This window comes from Drosophila guanche, unplaced genomic scaffold (genome assembly GCF_900245975.1).
Source record: "Drosophila guanche unplaced genomic scaffold, DGUA_6, whole genome shotgun sequence".
Lineage (NCBI taxonomy): Eukaryota > Metazoa > Arthropoda > Insecta > Diptera > Drosophilidae > Drosophila > Drosophila guanche.
Genome location: NW_022995747.1, coordinates 3937710 through 3957215, shown reverse-complemented (window position 1 = coordinate 3957215; position 19506 = coordinate 3937710). Strand labels below are relative to the sequence as shown.

The 19506-nt window shown below is 47.2% G+C and overlaps 1 protein-coding gene across 2 annotated transcripts; it reads right to left on the bottom strand.

Annotated features, from left to right (window-relative positions):
* Window positions 1-583: 583 nt before the first annotated feature.
* Window positions 584-13005, bottom strand: LOC117583283 (DNA-binding protein D-ETS-4). Of its 2 annotated transcripts, none has more exons than XM_034271516.1 (5): window positions 12264-13005; window positions 3757-4546; window positions 3535-3695; window positions 2004-2166; window positions 584-1933 (listed from the first exon to the last, which is right to left on the bottom strand). In XM_034271516.1, the coding sequence occupies exons 1-5, from the start codon at window positions 12303-12305 to the stop codon at window positions 1530-1532; spliced, it is 1560 nt and encodes a 519-aa protein (XP_034127407.1). In that variant the 5' UTR covers window positions 12306-13005; the 3' UTR covers window positions 584-1529. The 2 variants fall into 2 exon arrangements, with proteins under 2 accessions (XP_034127407.1, XP_034127408.1); XM_034271517.1 differs by lacking the exon at window positions 12264-13005 and adding an exon at window positions 4939-5008.
* Between the last annotated feature and the right edge of the window lie 6501 nt (window positions 13006-19506).

Here is a 19506-nt window from a genome sequence, read left to right as displayed (position 1 = left end):
TTTCCACCGATGCAGGCAACATTTCAGTTTAGGTTCTTCAAGGAAAGTCCATCGGTGAACCAGCTATCGTGTCTCTGGAGCACAATTGCCAGCGCTTTTAGTTTCATTTCTCCCAACGGAGTGAACGTTCGCTTTCCCGTTTAAAGCTTTAGTGCAACAATATTTATAAAATTGTTCTTTTTGTGTGACTTTTTATTATCGGATAGTGTATCGACATGACAATATGTTAGTTGAATAAATAAATAAATAATTGGTGTGTCGCAAAAAGTGTAAAGTGCATAAATCTAGCTGCCGCACAGACAGCGCAGTAGAGTGCAGAACAGTATCCTAATTATTTGTGTAATATGCAGATAAATATTATGCTGTTTGGTTAACAAATAAACCAACGCCAATGCCGAGCTGGGTCGATTGGCCGTGGCATAATTCAATTAAACCCGCCAGCATTAACGTTAACACTCGTCCTCGAATGGGTGGGGGCAGTGCAAATAGAAGCCAAATAATTGACTTTTTGGCTGCCCGCAAATAAATATTAATATTAACTTAAACTGAATACCCGACACAGACACGAAACTGGAAACTATGGAAGCGGGAAAAAACGGGGAAACGGGGGAAAAACTATGCAAAGTGCGGATAATAATCGTAATAAAAACAACAAACTAAATGTCTTAACTGATATACCACCACCGGAGTACAGAATAAATAATTGATATTCATATAAGTGTATGTGTAGAGTGTGAAACACGTAACGCCTATGCCTAGGGGGAGGGTCGAAAGTTTTTTAACTTTTGCCCGGGGGTTTGTTTTGAAGAGAAAAAACTTTCAAGGAGTCGTACAACTAATCGTTTTTACCTTAGAGTCTATTATTAACATTTCGTTTCGGTTATTAAGTTGTTCATAGAACTTACTTTTGATATATCATAGATATATGGTTCCTAAAATTACCGCCACACCTTCATGCTGCCCAGCAGTGGCTGCACCAGTGCCTGCCTGTGCCTCCACAGAGAGTGTTGAGTGATTGAACCTTCAACCAAGTTTCGCCTCAGGTTACTAATGGTGGTTCCTCACTTCACTGGCAGTGGCACACAACAGCACGGGTGCAGGATTATCCACTGCATGGGTGGGCGGCATTTGAATAAAGATGTCGGCAGTAAGTCAAACATTTGCCTGCAGCGATGGGCCAACAGCCACGCCCAGCCGCGGGGGCAAGATTAGATTTACATTATGATGGATTGCGCTTAAAACCTCTGCCCTCCGACGAACTTACCTTCGCCATGCGGGGCAATGGTTTTAGTTGTTTGTGCCTACGAGCTAGAGCCAAACTTAATCGATGCACGAACTTACCTTCGTGCGCTATAAAGATTGTGTATGTACAAGAACTAAGACCCGCTAGACCCACAAGGCTAGTCGGGCATAGTCGGAGTGTGTGGAATGGGGGACAGGTGGGACATGTGGGGGAAGGTGGCTATGCTAGCAAAATAAATACCCTTAGAGCTAAGCGATCTGGATAGGAATCCCAGTACTCCACCTCTCTACTGGTTGTAGGGATGGCAGAACTGGTAGACCAGCCGCTGTGACCGCTCCGTCTTCTTCATGATGCCCTTCTTGTAGTACTGCCGGATGGAGCGGGACAGCTTGTCGTAGTTCATGGCCGGGCGATTCTTGCGACGACCCCACAGCTTGGCCACCCGCACCGAGTCCTCGATCTTGAAGATGCCCTTGGTGCGATCGATCCAGCGTATGGCGGTGCCGTTCACCTGCGGTGATGCCAGCAGCTCCTTGAGGAACTGCCACAGATGGATGTGGGAGCCGCCGCCAGTGCGTCCGCCACTGGTGCGCTTCACGGGCGTGGAAGTTGGTGTGGCAGCTGCTGTCACTGCGGTAATGGGCGTAGGTGTAGGGGCTACTTCAGCTTCCACCTCCATTTCCTCTTCATCTGTTCATTGAAGAAGCAAGGAAATTAATCTCAAGAGAACCAGCAAGAGAATTCCCAATCCCCCACGCACCTTCGCTGTCCCCATTGAAGTCGTCCAGGTTGAGCATCGGATAGCTGGCTGGCGGCCACGGATCGAGGCCTGGCTGCTGCTGCTGCTGGATCGACTGGCTGTTTGGCTGATCGGCATAGGCCATCTTCCATATCTCCAATTGGGCATGCAGTGTGCTCCCGCTCTGGAAGGAAAAGAAAGCCGAAAGTGATACATTTTGAATGGGCACACAGATAGAGACAGAGTGGAGAGCAGACCCGAGAAGAGCCTTAATCCCGGCTAGATCTCAATCTAGACGGCCTATCAATTGGAAATTCTTATGCTATCCAAGTGCATAAATAAATCTGCAGTCTCGTGTCTGTGTGGAGGCAGCCTCCGCAGACAACAGACAAGCAAAAGCAGCAACAACCAGCAACAGAAGCAACAAAAACCACATGCGACTGCGACAACGACTTACTTTCACCTTGCAATGTCGTTGCTGGTCGTTGGCTCAGTTCGAGTGGAGTGGAGTGCTGCTGCTGCTGCTGCTGCTGCCAGTCCCCAGAGCCAGAGCCAGCGACAGAGACAGAGACAGAGAGCCATTGCCATAGTCATCTGAGCCGCTACACGATGGTTGGCTCGTAATCATCCATCCAAGTGCTGCAGTTTCACCAAACAACCTTCACACATTCTTTCACCTTTACAGCCATGACCACGGTTACTAATTTTGTCGACTGGCATGGCTTGGCTTGGCTTGGCTTGCTTTTGGCTCCTCTCCGATTTCATTTCGCTTGCGCTCTCCCGATCACGTTCGTTGCCCAAGTCTTTTGTTTCGTTTTGCTGCTGCAGTGGCAGCACCACCACCACCATCATCATCATCAGCATAGGGGCCTAAACGAATGTAATCATTGATATATTTTTGGCAAATGTCTTCGGACTGGACTGAGTCTTCGCTGGAGAGCTGGAGAGCGCATGTGGAGTAGTTTTTACTGGTGGATGCCGCAAGCCTTTGCCTAATTGTTGCCAACAGGTTTCGGGGGTTTGAGTTGTTTTTGAGTTTTGCGCTTTGCTTTCCGATTTCTGATTTTGGCTTATTCAAGTATGTAAGCTCCCGTGGCCTGGCCTGGCCTGGTCTGGCCTGGTCTGGTCTGCTCTTCTGGCCCGCTCTGGCCTGGCCTGCCGCTCCAAGAGCCATGACGTCAACGCCAGTTACGAAACTTGTTTCGTTTTAGTTTTCGTTTCGTTGTATTTTGTTTTGTTTGCCTTGTTTTTGGTTGTTGTTTTTCTTTTCTTTACCCATTCCCATTCCCATTCCCATTCCCTGCTATACCAATTCGATTTGATTTGTACGCGAAATTCGATTCAATCGCATTGATTGGGCTTTCTGCTTTCTGCTCTGGGCCTTTCTGCCTTTTGCTATTGGCATTTGCATTGTGCGATTGTTTTACATGGCATCGGGCATTGCTTTGTGCCGATCTATTTTGTAATAGATAGTTATTTTGGCACCTTCGCCTTGCCCAGTTACTGCACACCATAATGCTGATGGCTTTGATCTACTCGTACCACGACTTACCTCTGGCAGTCGACGCATGAATTCCTCTTCGCTGAGTAATGCCAATGCGGCACCGTCTTCGGAGAACTTCAGCTCTAAATTGGCAGCCGGCGGCAGCTTGAACTGTGCCAAGGTGGATCGAAGCCATGCGTGTACTTGCGAGGGTGTCCACGCATTTGGATCTGCAAATAGTTGATCCATGATGAAATTTGTACACCCAAAAAAGAGGAGACTCAGACTCACCCTGCGATATTTGCAGCTCCATGCAGATGGCATCAGCCTCACGCTTGGCATGCTCCAGCGCCAGCGAAATGACAGGCTCAAAGTCCCCGCGCACCTCGGCCAAGCCGCCGATGAAGGATTCCAGGGCCAGTGGCCGAAGGTTGTGCTTCTTCTGGAACGTCGTGTCCTCCAAGCACTCGCGCAGCACCTGATGATCGGCCTTGGTGTCCGGCTGCGACTGGGTCTGCTGCTGCTGCTGCTGGAGCAGGGCGTTCAGGTCGATGAAGCTCTCAATGTCCGAGGAGTCCAGCGGCTCCGTCTTGATGCTCTCGCTGCAGGCGGAGCGTGGCGAGGGTGTCTCACAGTTGGACTCTGGCGGAGAGGGCGGCAGAATGTGCAGCTCCTGCTTGATGCTTGATGCATCCAGCGAGGGTGAGGGGCTGTTTAGGCAGTCGTAGCTGCCGTGAAGCTTTCCGTAGCCACCGAATGAGGCAAACTCGGTCTGCAGGGGCGAGGACTGGGGAGAGGGATAAACACTGTGTGGATAGGCCGGAGGAGGGATCAACTGATGGCCGGAGGAGGCATATGCCGGTGCCGGCTGCTGTTGCTGTTGCTGCTGCTGGTTATCCGTGGGGCAGTCCCAGGCACACTCGATCTTAATCTGTGGCGCGTTGTATTGATAAACTGTCGTGGGTATGCCGGCGTCCTGCGGCAGCATCGACAAATCAAAGTTATCCGCATAGGCGGAGTATTGGTCAGGCGGCGTGAGGGCCTGGAACGCTTGTGGCTTCAGCTGGGGACTGTGCGGCATCTGTTGAGGCAAACGAAAAAGAACCAAGCCAAAATTAGTACATGTATTAGGGACATGCACCGTCACCGTCACTGTCGATGAAGTATTTCAAATATCAGCAATTATCAAGCGATCTGAGCTGCCAAATTGCGGCCACCTGTCTTAATTATCACGCCCATGAAAGTTAATGAATTTTTGTTACTTCTCCACTGGTTTTACGAGCTTGTGTCTCCAGTGGCTGTCGCCTTTCTAATTCGTACTAGCATCACCAGACGACCTACCTGGCGAACGCCAAAATAAAGTATGGAAATTTTTGTGTGTTTCGGCTTGGGGTTTCTGACTCTGCTATTCTGATTTTGTTTCTGATTCTGATTTGCTTGTCGATTGTTAATTGTTGATTGTCGTTTCTTAACCTTAGGATTTCCAAAAAGGCGGGACTGTCTGCAGAGGCAATGGCGGTTGTGTCGGCGACGGTGGGATGTGAATGCGAAACCGACCAGACAACAGCAGGAGACGTACTAAGCTTCGAGTGGCATTGATTTTCTCATTTATCAAGCTGCGACTTGGCCTGTGACGCCACAAACAGCAAACTGCAAAAAAACCCAAAGCCCCAGCTCTGTGGAGGGGGGCGTGGTCGTGGTCTGCCCAAAGGGGGAGCACCTAGACTAGGGCAGGGCTAGGCAGGGCAGGGCAGGGCGTTGGTGGGGGCAGCGTGTTCGGTGTTTGTTTGTGTGTGATTTTTTTTATTTTTATTATTTTTATGAGCAGACCAAACAATGACTAGATCGAAATCAAAGCGTTCTCTTGTCGCTTGCTTCTCACAGAGATTTCTGTGTGTTTTTCTGCGCCTTCCTCCCCTACTCACAGTCTGTTTTCTTTCAGCTCTCTTTCGCTCTATTTCGTCCCCTCTCTTTCTCTTTTTATTTCACTTTAATTTGTGCACTCTACACTGCCAGAGACTTACTCTAACTTAGGCTGGGGTGTAATATTTTTTAGGAATTATGAAGCCAAAAATTCTAGAGGAGAAATCAACTGATAAATATTTGTATATTGAGGCATATGGCATTTGGCTCTTCAGTCAAATTCAATAAACAAAATACCTAAAAACATCAAATGGCTCTCAAATTTATTTCAATAATATTTCAGCTAAAGTTAAACGAAGTTATAAAGAAGTATTCGTAATCCTTCAGCTATCATTCGCATGGCCTTGAGGCAGGGTATCTCTAGTAGCGATCTCACAGTCTTTGCCTTTTCTTCTGGTTGTGTTTTATACTTTTGTTTGATATTCATTTGCACATAGCGTCACAAAAGAAGGCAATGCTAATATATGGCCCGAATGCGCTACCAATTTCTACCTCTGAGAAACTGGTTTTTCATTAAGCAACTCAATGCAGGCAGGCATTGGGGAGCTCGGTGTGTCACAGTGCTGCAAGGGGGGCGGACGGGCAGAGAAGAAGGTTGCCATTCGTAGGCAGAGGAAGCTGCTCGGGACAGAGCGGGGGACCTGCATACGCCATGGCTATGCGCTGTGCGCTTATTATTAATAAAACAACTCATACTGGATTTTCCGACAAGTACTTTCGATTGGTGAAGGAGGATGGCAGCGAGCAGGGGCATGTGTGCTGCAGGGATGGCTGCTGCTTATTGTCTGTTCGACGTTCGCCATAATTCTAACTAGTCACGATGTTATTACAATTTCTATGTTTTAATTGTTCGACACAGCCCCCGGTGTGTGTGAGTGATTTGGGTTCGCTTTTCTCGCCTGCCCGCTAATTGCCAGCGCAAACATTTCGCTGATTTCGCTGTGCACTGCCTTGCGTAATCTCCATATTATTAGAGCAAGTATCTCAGCCCTGTACTTAGGCACTTAGACTAGGGTACTTCACCGAAACTCTGCAGCCAAAAGAGTCCCCGAGGAAAAGCGAGGACACGGCACATGATTCAGCAGCAGCTGCTGCTGCAGCCGATGACTCAGTCGGAAAGCCATAAAATATGTGATTGCCTGGCAAAAACTGCATAATAAATTGAGGGAACAGAGACATAGCCAGAGGCCCTCCCTCCCTCTCTCTCTCTCTCTCTCTCTCTCTCTCTCTCTCTCTGTCCAATCCACCATTTATGGACCATTAAGGGCGACTCGGGCCACTAAAATGTCAACTAGTTATTACATCTGCCTGACTAGGCACAACATTTTCTATGCATTTTTTAATAAACTATTTTCACATTACATTTTATGACTATTAACAGTGCCCCCCCCCCACCATGGGTTGCCAGCCATAAATATTTCCGGAAAAAAGGTCTTACAACTCAATTTGAGACAGCGTTTGGCCATTAAGGAGGTCGACTGAAGGAAGAGGAAAAGGGAAAGGGAAAAAGGAAGAGCTCTCCAAATAGGTGATGCCAAATAATGCCTATAAATATTCTCCCGGCTCAAAGGCAATAAAAGTGAAACAGAAATTTGCATTTCGACCGGACATTTGATTTATTTGCAATATCTTTACATTTTTACCCCTAGATCTAAGCCGAGACCGAGACCGATACCGATACCGTGACTGAGGCCGAAAGCAATACACTGAGAAACTGAGACCCACATCCTCACAGCTGTGCAAATTAGATCACTTGGGTTATTCCACATGGATTCCAAGCACAATATGAACGCTTGTATGTATGGATTTCCTGCTGACTTTGAACAAAAGATCTCAACGATCTGAATCATGTGGTGTACTCGTAAATTTTAATTAAATCTTTCCATACGTAGAGAGAGAAATACAGAGAAATACTGAAAACAGCACAGCTCGGCAGCACAGTTCTGACGAGAATTGGAGTTTCCAATTGCCCCGAACAGCGGACAAAAGGCTTTTTTTTGTGGGCCGCTTAGCCAAACGTTTTCGGCCGCTAATATTTCATTGGCATGTCGGACATCGGTCGGTGGCTGTCAATAAACGCCTTTGTCATGGGTGTACACGGGGAACAGGGCGTTGCAATGGTCATTTAGGAATCATATATCGACATATAAATAGCAGCCTCAAACACCATCAGCACCCGCACCATTGAAACCACCCAATCAACGTCACAAACTGGTGGGTTCTCGGAGCCGACTTGCGTTGTTTTCATGTTTGGCCATCGATCACGGTGGAGTTTCAGCCACTTGGGTACTTGGATATGGTGTGGTGTCAATGCCGGGGCAAGGGAACAATGGGGCCGGGGCCAGCAATTAGGATTTGGCCAAAACGATTGTCAGGTGTTGGGTTGAAAGTTTGTACGTACCTACGTAGTATTTTTAGAAAACCCACAATAGCCGGCGGTTCTATTAATAAAACCATTTACAAAAGGTACAGAACATTGATACACTCGTAGGTGTCCGAATACACAGAGAGAGAGAGAGAGAGAGAGAGAGCGTGTGGGTGCGAATTGTGAATGTGAATGGGTATGGAAAGGGGAATGTGAATAGGAGTGCATTCCGTGTTCCTCTGGGCTTTCCACCTGCCCCGAACAACAGGATCCAACACTCGATTGATTCAATGAAAATTACTCTTATCGCGGAAAGCAATCGACTGACCAAACGGACTACCAACTGCTGCTGCCAACTGCTGACTAATGCTAAATATTCAAATATGATTGGGACAGAAAAATTCACATATATGTTAACCACAAAATTCATAAACGAGTGTGGCCCTGGCACGCAGTGGCACCAAAAGAATCGTAAGCCAATTAAATGATAGCAATTCCAAACATTTCATAGAAGCCTCAACGCTTACTCACTGCAAAAATAAAATATATATGAAAAATTCCAAGAGGCGATAAAATCATATTTCCAGCAAACAAAACAAAAGAAAACGAATCAAATTTGAGGCCAAAGACATGTCCAAATCGAAAATCCAAGACACAGACGAGAAGTTACATGAAAACATATTTTGCGACTGTCAAAGGCAGTGGTTGGGATTTCAATTGGATTGGATTTCCCTAAATTGAAAAACCCTAACCCAAAAACTAGCAACAATAATATTTAAGTAATGCGAGACAGTGCGAACAGTGAGGGGGGGCTAGGACGGAGAGCAAAAGTAATAAATTGAAAATAGCAGGCAACAAAAAGGCAAGAGGAAAACAAGTTTTATGTATGATTTTTGTGGCTGGGGCCGCAACGTCAAACGAAATTCATTAGAACAAGTCAAAGCCATTGCCAAGAATGTGGCATTCTCGTGTGATGTGTTGTATTGGTGTGTGGCTTTTGCCTAATAATAAAATCAAGTTTACGTTTTAAGAACTACAAAAAGCATTATTAAAAGCGGCGATCAGATAGCAGTCAGCTTATGGTCGTGTGTGGTGCGGCAGCGGCAGCGGCAGCGGCAGATAATAAATCGAACGAATTGGCCAACGCCTCGGGCGAGCCGCACGACCGATCTATATAGATATGGCCACGGGTGGGGTACACCATATAACATGATCTTACACGGGGCGCGGCCCAGGCCCATAGACAAAGGAAACCTTGGCGCGGGACACAGAGTCGGAGTCGGAGTCGCAGTCAGAGACAAAAGGTTGCTAGCCCGACTCCCCCTTGGTGGAAGTGAAGGGTAAGATATAAATATATGTATGTGGATATACTATATAGTTATACGACTGTCCAGAACAGTTGCAATTACAGCTGCGGCGCAGCCTTGGGGCCTGACATGACCATGTTCTCATGCTGATGTTGATGTTGAATTATGGCCAAGTGGTATTTAAATTCATTTATATGTATCTTTGAACCAAATAAAACAAACTATGCAAATGTGTCGCCCCAGCCACAGCCACAGCTACAGCCTCAACCTCCTCAGGTGTTCAGTATTCGAGTATTGGGTTCTGGGTCTCTGGGTTCTAAGTTCTGGGTCTCTGTTCTGGCGACAATTGTCAGGTAATCTGTTCTAATCGCATTATGGCAATGGAGCTAACAAAAGCCACGAGAAGCGAAGACCAAACCCCTTCACTAGCCGCCAACTACTGCTGCTGCCACCTCTCTCTCTCTCCCTCTCCCACTCTCTGTCTAGCTCCATCTCTTTCCCTCTGTGGTGGTAGATGCGCAAGCGCAAATTGTTTGTTTAATGAATGTTCGCTTTATTCGCTGGCTTAGGGATTGGATATACTGAGGAGGAGTGCGGCGCGGCGTGATGTGGTGTGGTGTGGGCAATGGGGTTATGGCAATGTTGAAGTGCGCTGTCAACAGCATAAGCACACAGACACACGGGCACGGATAGATACATAGATAGAGATATAGAGATAGAGAGATACAGATACATATAGTATGTATGTAAGAGCACAGCCAGCAAATCCCCCAACAATATCCACGTACAATCTACGAAGTACGAGCACTTTGGATGCGTGGGTTAAGCTGTCAAAGAGACAAGACTTATTTCTGCTTATTTTTACATCGTTCGCCTCTGCCTTCTGTTTGTTTGTCTCTTTCATTATTCTCTGTATATCTGTATCTTATGTATTTGTTGTATTTGGTGTTGGCTTTTAGTAGCTCTATCTGTCTGTCTGTTCGGTCTGACTGTCTGTCCAGACAGTCGTGACGACGCAATTCTGTTTGCAGTTCTTGCCATTCTTCGGTTCGCTTCAACTATTTGCATTGCATTTAATTGTCGACATTTCATGCTAAATAAATTGCTGCTGCAAGGTTAATAAATATCTTGACACAACAGAGCTACAAAGCTGCAGTGGTACAGTGGGAATGGGTGCAACAATTCAATTATGCTAGATTCTTTTTTTCCCACCTCATTATACATACAGTGGATAGGATTGTGAGTGTATCTCTTTCGCTTAAATATGCATATACTTGCTGAGATCTAGAATGTTCCGGGATGTCGTAGGGAAACCCCTTAATTAGCACTCAATCGCACATTGGAATGGCTTTTGCAGGATTTTCACTTGTCAAGCTTCGTGCCTCAGTGCAGAGCCACCGCCATTCAGCAGACACTTCACCACCATGATAGACAACCCAGACAGACACCACATGAATGGCAGTATGGTGTGGTAGTAGCTGTGGCCCATCCCACACTCTTGAAAGGAATGCGCTTACGATACTCGTAATGTCTACGCACTGCACCACGAACCCTTCTGTCACTAGCTGTTGCTGCTGCTGCTCCTTGAATCTCCTCATTATGCTTGGCACGCACCGACAATTATTCTGTATAAAAGACGTTGCGTTGCGAAGCCAAGTCATTTTCAATTTGCATAAAAGCCTGGGCTACACTGCTGTGTAAACCGCAACAGCAACAGCAAAAGCAATGCTGCCGCTGTTGGTGTTGCTGTTGCAACCCACTATGAGACTTAAGAAGCCACACCCAAAAAAGTGCCAAACCCAGCGATGATTATTGTATAATCCATTTGATTGATATTCAACAATATTAGATAGATGTATGGCCAAAGGGCTGATGGCTGATGGCTGCTGTTCTATGGGGAAAGATACTACAGGGGAAAGCGAACAACTTGAAGTATTTATGTCAGGCCTCAACTCATCCCAACCCATTCCATGCCATGCCATGCCATGCCATGCCATCTCATCTGATCTGCGAAAGCGCCTGCATTTATAATTGCTGGCAGTAGTATTTATTTTATTATGTCCATAAATATAATGAGACTGGTTGAGAGTACAGAGTGGGGGGGCAGTCAGTGGAGAGCGGGCGAGAGCGAGTAAGCGTCTTGAAGTGCATTTCTAAATGCTGTTCAGCGTCAACTTCTGTGTCAGCGATTGGAAAAGCGCGAGAAGCTGCAACATTGCAGCAGTAGCAGCATCAGCGCAGAGACACATTTCCATCAAATCAATCAAAAATGGTAAATACAAGTTTTTTTTTCTTCTGCATTTCTACAGTATTTTCTTTTATTGCAATGCTGGCAGTAGCTGGCAATACCGGCAGAAGCAGAAGCAGAAGCAGCGACAAAACGTCAAAGACTTCAGCCTAAGTAGGTCCAACAAAAAGTATCTGCTGGCTGCTGCTGCTGCTGTATCTGCTGGATTGGAATGCACTTTCCGAGTGAAATGCCAGGCCGACATGGCAGCTCTTACTATTTGTGCTGGAGCTACTGTTGTTGTTGCTGCTGCTGCTGCTGGCTGCCACCGTTTGTTGTCATGCCATAGTTGACAATCATTTAGAATCACTTCTGGCAAAATGAAAGCATCTTTTGAAAGTTGCTGCTGTTGCCACTGTTGCTGCCACTGCTGTTGCTGTTATTGTAATTAAAGCGAAATGCCATAAGACAAATGGGAAAATGTAACTGGCAAGTGTTACAGCAAGCCTGGCCTTAAGCCAGAGAGGGACACAGCGACTCTCACCCAGTGACACGCATTCGCCAGATACTACACCTGCCAGCCGCCCACACGAATTGGTCTGCTAATTAAAAGCTGCCACAGCAAGGCATCTCTCCTACATTTCTCCCACTTGTAGTCGTACTCTTACTCGTTGCTTTTGTTATCAGAAATACACGGGCTACACGACGTACACGCAGCTGTGGCCCCCATCAAAAACTGCGCATAATATTCGAGCATAGCACTGAGTGCGAGTGCGAGTGGCACAGAACAGGGACTGGCAGAGATACAGATACAATTCGCTGGCTGATAAGGGCTGGCAAAAGGTTATCAACAGTCAGCTATCATCGGGCCGGGCCGCCTGTAGTTGTGCTCTGGCCCCCATAAAAAGTGCCACTCACATGGACACGAGCACAGCTACAGTTAGAGTATCTTTTCAGTGTAAATATTTCAACTCACCTCACTGCCATTTGCCAGGTACAACATTTTCTCGTACTCCATTTCAATGCGTGTGCGTGTGTGCGTGTGTGCGTGTTCCCTTCTGCCTGTCTGGATAATAACAATTCTTTGGGCTCTGGACTGTGGGCTGTCTTCCAGATGTATCGCTGTGGCTCTAGCTGTTGCTGTACCGCTGTGTGTGTAGCTTTTTGCATGCAAAAATCAACCTCAACTGCGAAAGTCTCGGTCTGTCGTTCGGCCGTCTCGTTCTGGCTGTCGGCGCAAGCGGCACCTCCCGCTCTATCCGTCTCTCTTCGGCTCTTTCACTTGTTGCTGTTTATATTTTTCTTTTTTTTTTGTATTTTTTAAATATTGTAAACTAGGTTCACGATGTTTTTGGGGCTCTTTTGGCTCTCGCTCTCGTGGATTTTCGTTGGGTTTGCACTGTTTCTGTCTTTTGTGCTCATAATGAGCCAAAGATTCGACTTAGTTAATTGATTAAATTATGATTTCGGTTTTTAGTTGGGTTTTTGGTTTTGGTTTCAAGTCTAGGCTTTTTGTTTGTGGCATTCGTGGGTACGGGACGGGACGGGTATTCACTGCATTTCGTTATTAAAATTTCCACTTGCAAACTTGTTGCTTTGCTCTTTCTATCTTCGCACTCTTGCTGTCTCTGTCTCTCGCTGTTTGCCTCTCTCTTTCTTTCTTTCGCTCTCTGTTTACATATATCGATCAATCCGTCCGCTGTGAACCGTTCGCCGAGTCTTCACGATCAATTCTGTTTGCACGATCGGCAGTCGTGCTTCGGCTTACCTCATGCGCTACACCCGAAAGCTTTCGAGCCACCAACAAAACTGGTTTCAAAGCTCGCATAGCTTAAAAGCTGCTGGATGCTCGCTGCGGCATAAGAGTCCATCAATTTCAAGATGAAATTTATTATTTCGCATAAAACGACAGAAACAGAAACTGCCACTGAAAATTCAACTTTAACAGAGACGAGACTGGCACTGGAACTGCCACTGATACTGCCACTGCCACTGCCACTGCAACTTTGATTGAATTGCTGGCCACGCCCACTATCTCTCTCTCTCTGTCTATCTGCCCTCATGAGGAGCAGCCATCCATCTGTCCGTGTGTCCGTATATTTGTCTGTCTGTGGATCTGTCAGCGCTTGCACTGTTTGCGGGCTGGATTCGCCGCGGGGCTGCTGCCACACCAAAGAGTGGATAGAGCTGGCCAACCAGTCCCGACAGATGTGTACACTGTGCAGATACTTTCCACCAACAGTGTTCCTGTCTGTATGTGTCTCTATGTCAACTGCATTATCATTTCCGCTTCCGTTTGCAGCAGACCCAAAGACGATGCCAAAGCCACAGCGACAGACGTCGGCGGCTGCGGCGGTAAAAGCGAAATACAATTTCAAAAGTCTGTTTGACATTTATATTTTATTGCACAATGACAATTCAACAATTTTTTGACAACTCATAAAAAGAATGCCAGTCTGGCCCGAGGCAGTGGCGGACATTGACCCTCCTTCCTTTGCATTCCAGAATTTCAATGCCAAAAAGCGTTTCACATTAAATTTGTAGGAGAAACTGAATCTTTATGGACACATTTTATGGTTCAGAGATCAGCACAATAGTTAAAAGAGTGTAAAGATATCACCTGGCTATCATATGCCTGTCGGTATCCTGCCGAATGATTGCCACCTTAATGCCCGTTTCCGTTGCAACGATGGCCGCACGCCGGGGCGCCGTCAGTCCAGCAGGAACCCAGCAGGAGACGCCAACAGGGCGCGTTGTACTCTAAATTGAAAGGCATGTCAACAGCGAATGCCACTCAGGCAGGACTCCGAGCAGTCCCCACGGCGATAGCCATCATTATGCCGGATATCGTAGACAGCGAGATAGAGTCGTTCACCAGCGAGCCCCAATCGCATTGTGATCACAACAACTGACAGCGAGGCCGCACACCTTGATGAACGGCTGGCTCCAAAGAGCGCTTCATTTAATGGCCAGCTGCAAACCGCCGAGGGCCCGGCCAGGCCGTGAATGTCCTGGCGGGACAGCCATTAACCCACGCGCACAATGACCAGAAAGAGATAGAGAGAGAACGTGCTGAAGTGGCAAACTCCTACGCTCAAAGAGCGCGTGCAACGCACATCTGAGTCGTCCCCACGGGGCACTACACGCAGCAGCCTCGATTAGATTGGCTGCATCCCAATAGCTGAATTGGAAGGGGAAAATGCTTTGCTTACGAGTATTTCCCAGGAAAGGAATTCGGAATGCAAAAGAATTGATGCACACTGCACTGTCCCTCGATGGGCGCCAGGAGGAACCGAATCCACTAAGCATCATTTAATCAGGCCTATGCATGATAAATCAGGAGCCAATCAGGCGACAGGTGAGTCTTCATTTAATGGAGTGGACAGGGGATTGCATTGTCCGACCATTCAAATTAAAATCTGCATTGTTCCCCGGGAGAACAAGAGAGAGTCAGTTTAGTTGACTCTTTGTGTTGCCTGTTGTTCTGTTGTGTGTCCTGGTCGCTGCACGCTTATTCGGGGAGGAGTAGAACAATGTGCCGTACATGGACTCCATCTGCTCTCCACTCCACTCCGCCCCATTGGGGCGTCACACAAATTGGACTTAAATCAAAGCAAGGATTAATGCGTTAGTCGCACAGCATTGACAGGGAGGTGGAGCCTGCTAGTCCCAGACAGTCGAGTACACAAATAGACACCCAGACACACACAGACGGACGGACAGCCCAGTCGGTCGAACGCCCATTGAGTGCACGAGCTGGAGAGCAGGAAATGGGGCAGATGGTCGGGCAGGAGGACGAGTAGGAGTAGAAGGCAGAAGGCAGGATTGGGGGTAAAGACATGAGGCGTGACAGCGCATGCTGCCGGATGGTCGGTCAATGAGACACTTCCGGTGTAGGAGGGCCACAGCATTGATGTAAATGAATGCAACGTTGCGACGCTTAAGCCGGTTACAATGCCAAGTGCCGCAGTGTGCTCCGGAAACGCTGCATCCACAATGGCCAAGTCGGAATGGGAGCGACTTTCCCTGCCACCAAACAGACACCCAGAAGGACAGACTGACGAGAGACAGGATCGCTGAGCCAACTGTTGCATGCCTTGTGGATACTCGAGTAATAGACGTCGCTCTGTTTGGACAATTCCCTCGAGAGTCCTTTGGCATATCGTATGACTTCCACACGCCACAGATCCAAACAGAGGGAGGGACAACTACCAACTCAACGCCATCTGCCACCCAACCGAGATCCAGTGAGGGAGCGTGAGAGTGGCAGACACTGAGCCACCAAATCCCAGTTAGTGGGTTTGGCTTTGGCTGAATCGCCACTCGGAATGCGAATGGAATGCGCATCGTTGCGGTGTCCGTTCACATGGAAATCCGCTACGAGCACTCGTAATCCAATGCTCCGCCACAGGGCTCCAGGTCTGCTCAATATGTGGCTATGTAAATAATTGCCACAACCTCCATTCCAGCGGGCACCGTTTGGCGATTTGGATTTGGCCAATGCCCCAAAGGGTATTTTATGCCATTCCGTGATGCCCATCGTAATCAGGACGACTCCGCTCTTATAGGTGAAGGCTATGGCCAATGCCGTCGCCGCGCTAGCACTCAATGAGCCGACGCGTTGATTTCAAAAAAATAAAAATGTTAATTTTAAAACTGTGCCGCTCATGTTGTTGCGCCAACTGGCACCGTCCCCTGCCCACTGGAAATTACAGTTATTTGCTGTACGTGTTTAATTATTTTTAAATCACACGCAGAGCGAGGAGCGCAGAGCTGAGGGTCACACAGGTTCAGGCAGTGAAGACAGACAGGATGTGGAACAGAACGGAACGGAACGGAACAGAGAAGAAATTTCATAGTCAAATCACGTGCCGATTGTCAGCTATTCCTGGGCCCAGAACTGTCCGCTCGAAAGTGTTATTTCCGTGGCCAGGACTCTTAATTACACGGACTGTTTCATGTGGTTAAATTTGCGTGTGGCTTGTGCCCTAAGGATGAAATATAAATAATAATTATGGGCTCTTTGAGGAAAGAGACCTTCTGTACTTGACGCAACTTCAATGCATAATAAATAGAGCAAATAATAACTTTAAGGAGCCACCCTACAAGACAAAGAACTTTCGTTTGTTTCATTTGCATAACTCTTCGGACAAATAGGAAAGGAATGATGAACTCCCCCACCCCTGCCCCCTCATAACACACAATCAAAAGGCCTAAGGTCAAGCCGCATACAACGCTGGAGAGTGTGGCGAGGCGGCTCCCATTGTTGATTTAAGTCAAAATTTATATTTTCACAAACAAAAGTCCAGCCCCCCGTACCCCTGACACAAAGTGCATTTGACATTATGCAAATGCCGAATCCAGTGACCGTATCGCTGAATGTCCCTCCGTTTGTCCGTCCGGGCTCCGGATGGGACTTGATTAATTTGTTGCAAGTCTTTGGGTTTTCTGTTTGAGTTTGACTTGTGTTGTTGTTGCTGTTGCTGTTGCTGTTGTGTGTTTCCTGCCCTGCCCGCAAATTGGAAACCTTTTGTCAAATTATGATTTTATTATTCTTGCCATTTATTAATTAAAATGATGTACAAAACGGGAGACATTCTATTTAACTTTGGAGAGCACTTTCAGCCTGCTCCTACAGTCTCCTCTCTCCTGCCACACCAGAGACAACATCATCAACGAATCATTTGTATCTCATTGCAGTTTCAATCGAATAATTAATTGCAAATTTGTGGTTCAGTGCAATCGGAATCCGTACTGTGGCCAATGCTTCAACCCACACACTCGGATAAAGGTTAGTCTGCTCTTTTCGACAGCAGCCACAGAGGGAGGCAAGGCAAGGCCAAAATGCTGCTCACCATCTATGTATCTCTCTGAGCTACATTCATGTGTGTTTTTGCTATTCAGCTCGTATTTTATTTCAGGGTTTTTTTTTTGTGACTTCAATGACAAGTCACTTGAACTCAAATCGTAATCCTGTAGAGCTCATTTGCCTAGAAAGCCGAGTGCAGTGCCATTGAAATGCTGGCTAACAGGATAACAGGTGGCCTGGCTCCAGCCTCCTTTGCACCATTATCATCATCGTCATAGTCGCCATCGTCATCATTATTGGCAACGATAAATATAATGGCCATTTGTGTATAATGTTGCCAAGAATCAATTGAATTATGGTGCTGCTCAAGGGTCCTGCCAAACGATAGACAGCGAGTGCCAGCGCCCCCGACGCTGCTCAATGCCAAGACAATCGAGCAGCAAATTGCGTAGCCCGAAACGGAATAGAATGGTTGACTTGGCCTGCCCGCCACTCCATACTCCTCTCTCCACAGTCCTCTCTTATCTATTGCCCATTGTCTTTCGCCCCCAAATGCAAGCGGCATTCGAGCATATTGAGCATCATCTGCGATGGAGAGAGAGAGAGAGAGAGAGAGTGTGGGAGAGAGAGTGAGGGAGTGTGCACCTCTTCTGACTGTAGCGCTGTAAGCGCCTTAGCTTTGTTCGCTTCGTCTGTCCTCGCTCTCTCTTGTCTCATAAGGTGCAGCCGTGTTCCGTGTGCCGTGTCTTGTGTCCTGTTTCCTTGCTATTTGCATGCCCCACCAATCCTCCCCTCCCATCAATGTCCCTCTGTGGTGGTGCGCTTCAGTGGGTTTTTGTTGGTCCCAGCACCGGATTGGTATGTTAAATCCTTTTCCGAACAAATTCAATTGTGCTTGTGCAATTTTTGTTTGATAACTGCAAGGCACAGAATGAAAGAGAAAGACGGGGAGTGTCTGAGTCTTTGATTCCCTCTAAATATGTGCTAGTTTGTGTGTGTATCTGAATCTGTGCATTGGAATCATTGTATGAGAAATACTTTATGCGATTATGAAAATGCCTGATTGCACCTTTTGAGCGTGCTGCTTTCTGTCCAAGCAGTAATGCTATTTACGGATTACCAACCCAACCCAACCCATACAGACTCCCCCAGGAAGCCCCCAAACGCAATCCGAACTCTACCTTCGCCTTTTGCTTTTTCTGTTGCTCAAAGTTGAGTGAAAGTTTCAGCCAGCGAACAGCGCTGGAAGGATGTGCGAGAGCAGAACTTAGCCACAGTCAATTAAACTTGATGCGGGGGAAAAAAACAGCGTCCGCAGAAGCAACGGCAGCCAGGCAGCTACAACGTGGAAATCTAAATAAATGGCGAAAGTAACAGCTCAAGATGAAACTAATACGAGGGAGTTTTCGCGCGCAGCCGAATCCCCTGCCCTCATGCCTTCCTGTTGCTCCCTTTCTTCATGTCATTGCACGCGTTATCCTTCAAGCGCAAGCAAACAGCAGGAGTGGGTGCAGCAGCAGCAGCAGCAGCAGCAGCATCAGCAGTGGCATGAGCAGCTGCAACAAAATTAAATAGGAAAAGTAAAAAATAAACTAGATTATCTCGCCATAAAAGCGAAGCACGTATACCCTTCCACGGAGAGCGGCAAGGACTGGCCAACTCTTCCACGAAACTTGCTTTTGATTTCTTTTAGAGTTTAGCAAGCAGCTCAACCAAATCGGACTGGCCCCCCGAAGCCAAAGCACCAACACGAAAGTTCTACATAGATAAATGCCAGCGTATACTTTATATACAAAGTTATGTACGAACGAACGTATATGTGAGGGTTGGGTTGGGTTGTGTGTTGGGTGGCCCGACGCTGCATCGAAGGTCCTTGCAAAGGCAAAGGGACATTGCACTGCTCATTGAACTATGGCCAAGTATGTGAGTAAGCAAGGAGCATGAGCTGGCGCTGGCGCTGGAGCTGTTGAGTCTCTCTCTGCTGGTGGCGCCTCAGACTTTCAACTTGTCCGCTTATGAAAATGACAAATGCGCTGCTGTTGCTTCCTTTTGCTGCCACTCCTACTGCTGCACTTATAATTAAAATATGCAAATGCCGCCCCGGAATGTCAGCGGCACTGCTGCCACATGTAAATATTTATGCAGCCGATCCAAAAGCAGCGCCAGGGCCAGCGCCAGCTCCACCTCCTACTCCGTTGCACTCCACAGCACAGGGCACACATTTTATTGCCGAGCTCACTCTGGAGTTGGCATAATTTGCATGTAAACGCGCCATTTTTCTTGAGGTCGCAGCCGGCCCCACCGAATACCGAATAAGGAATCCTACCATTTGCCATTGCCCGTTTAATTATTTTGTTTGCCTGCTGCTCTCGCTATTTATGCAAATGCAAATGTTTTCACATCAATTTTC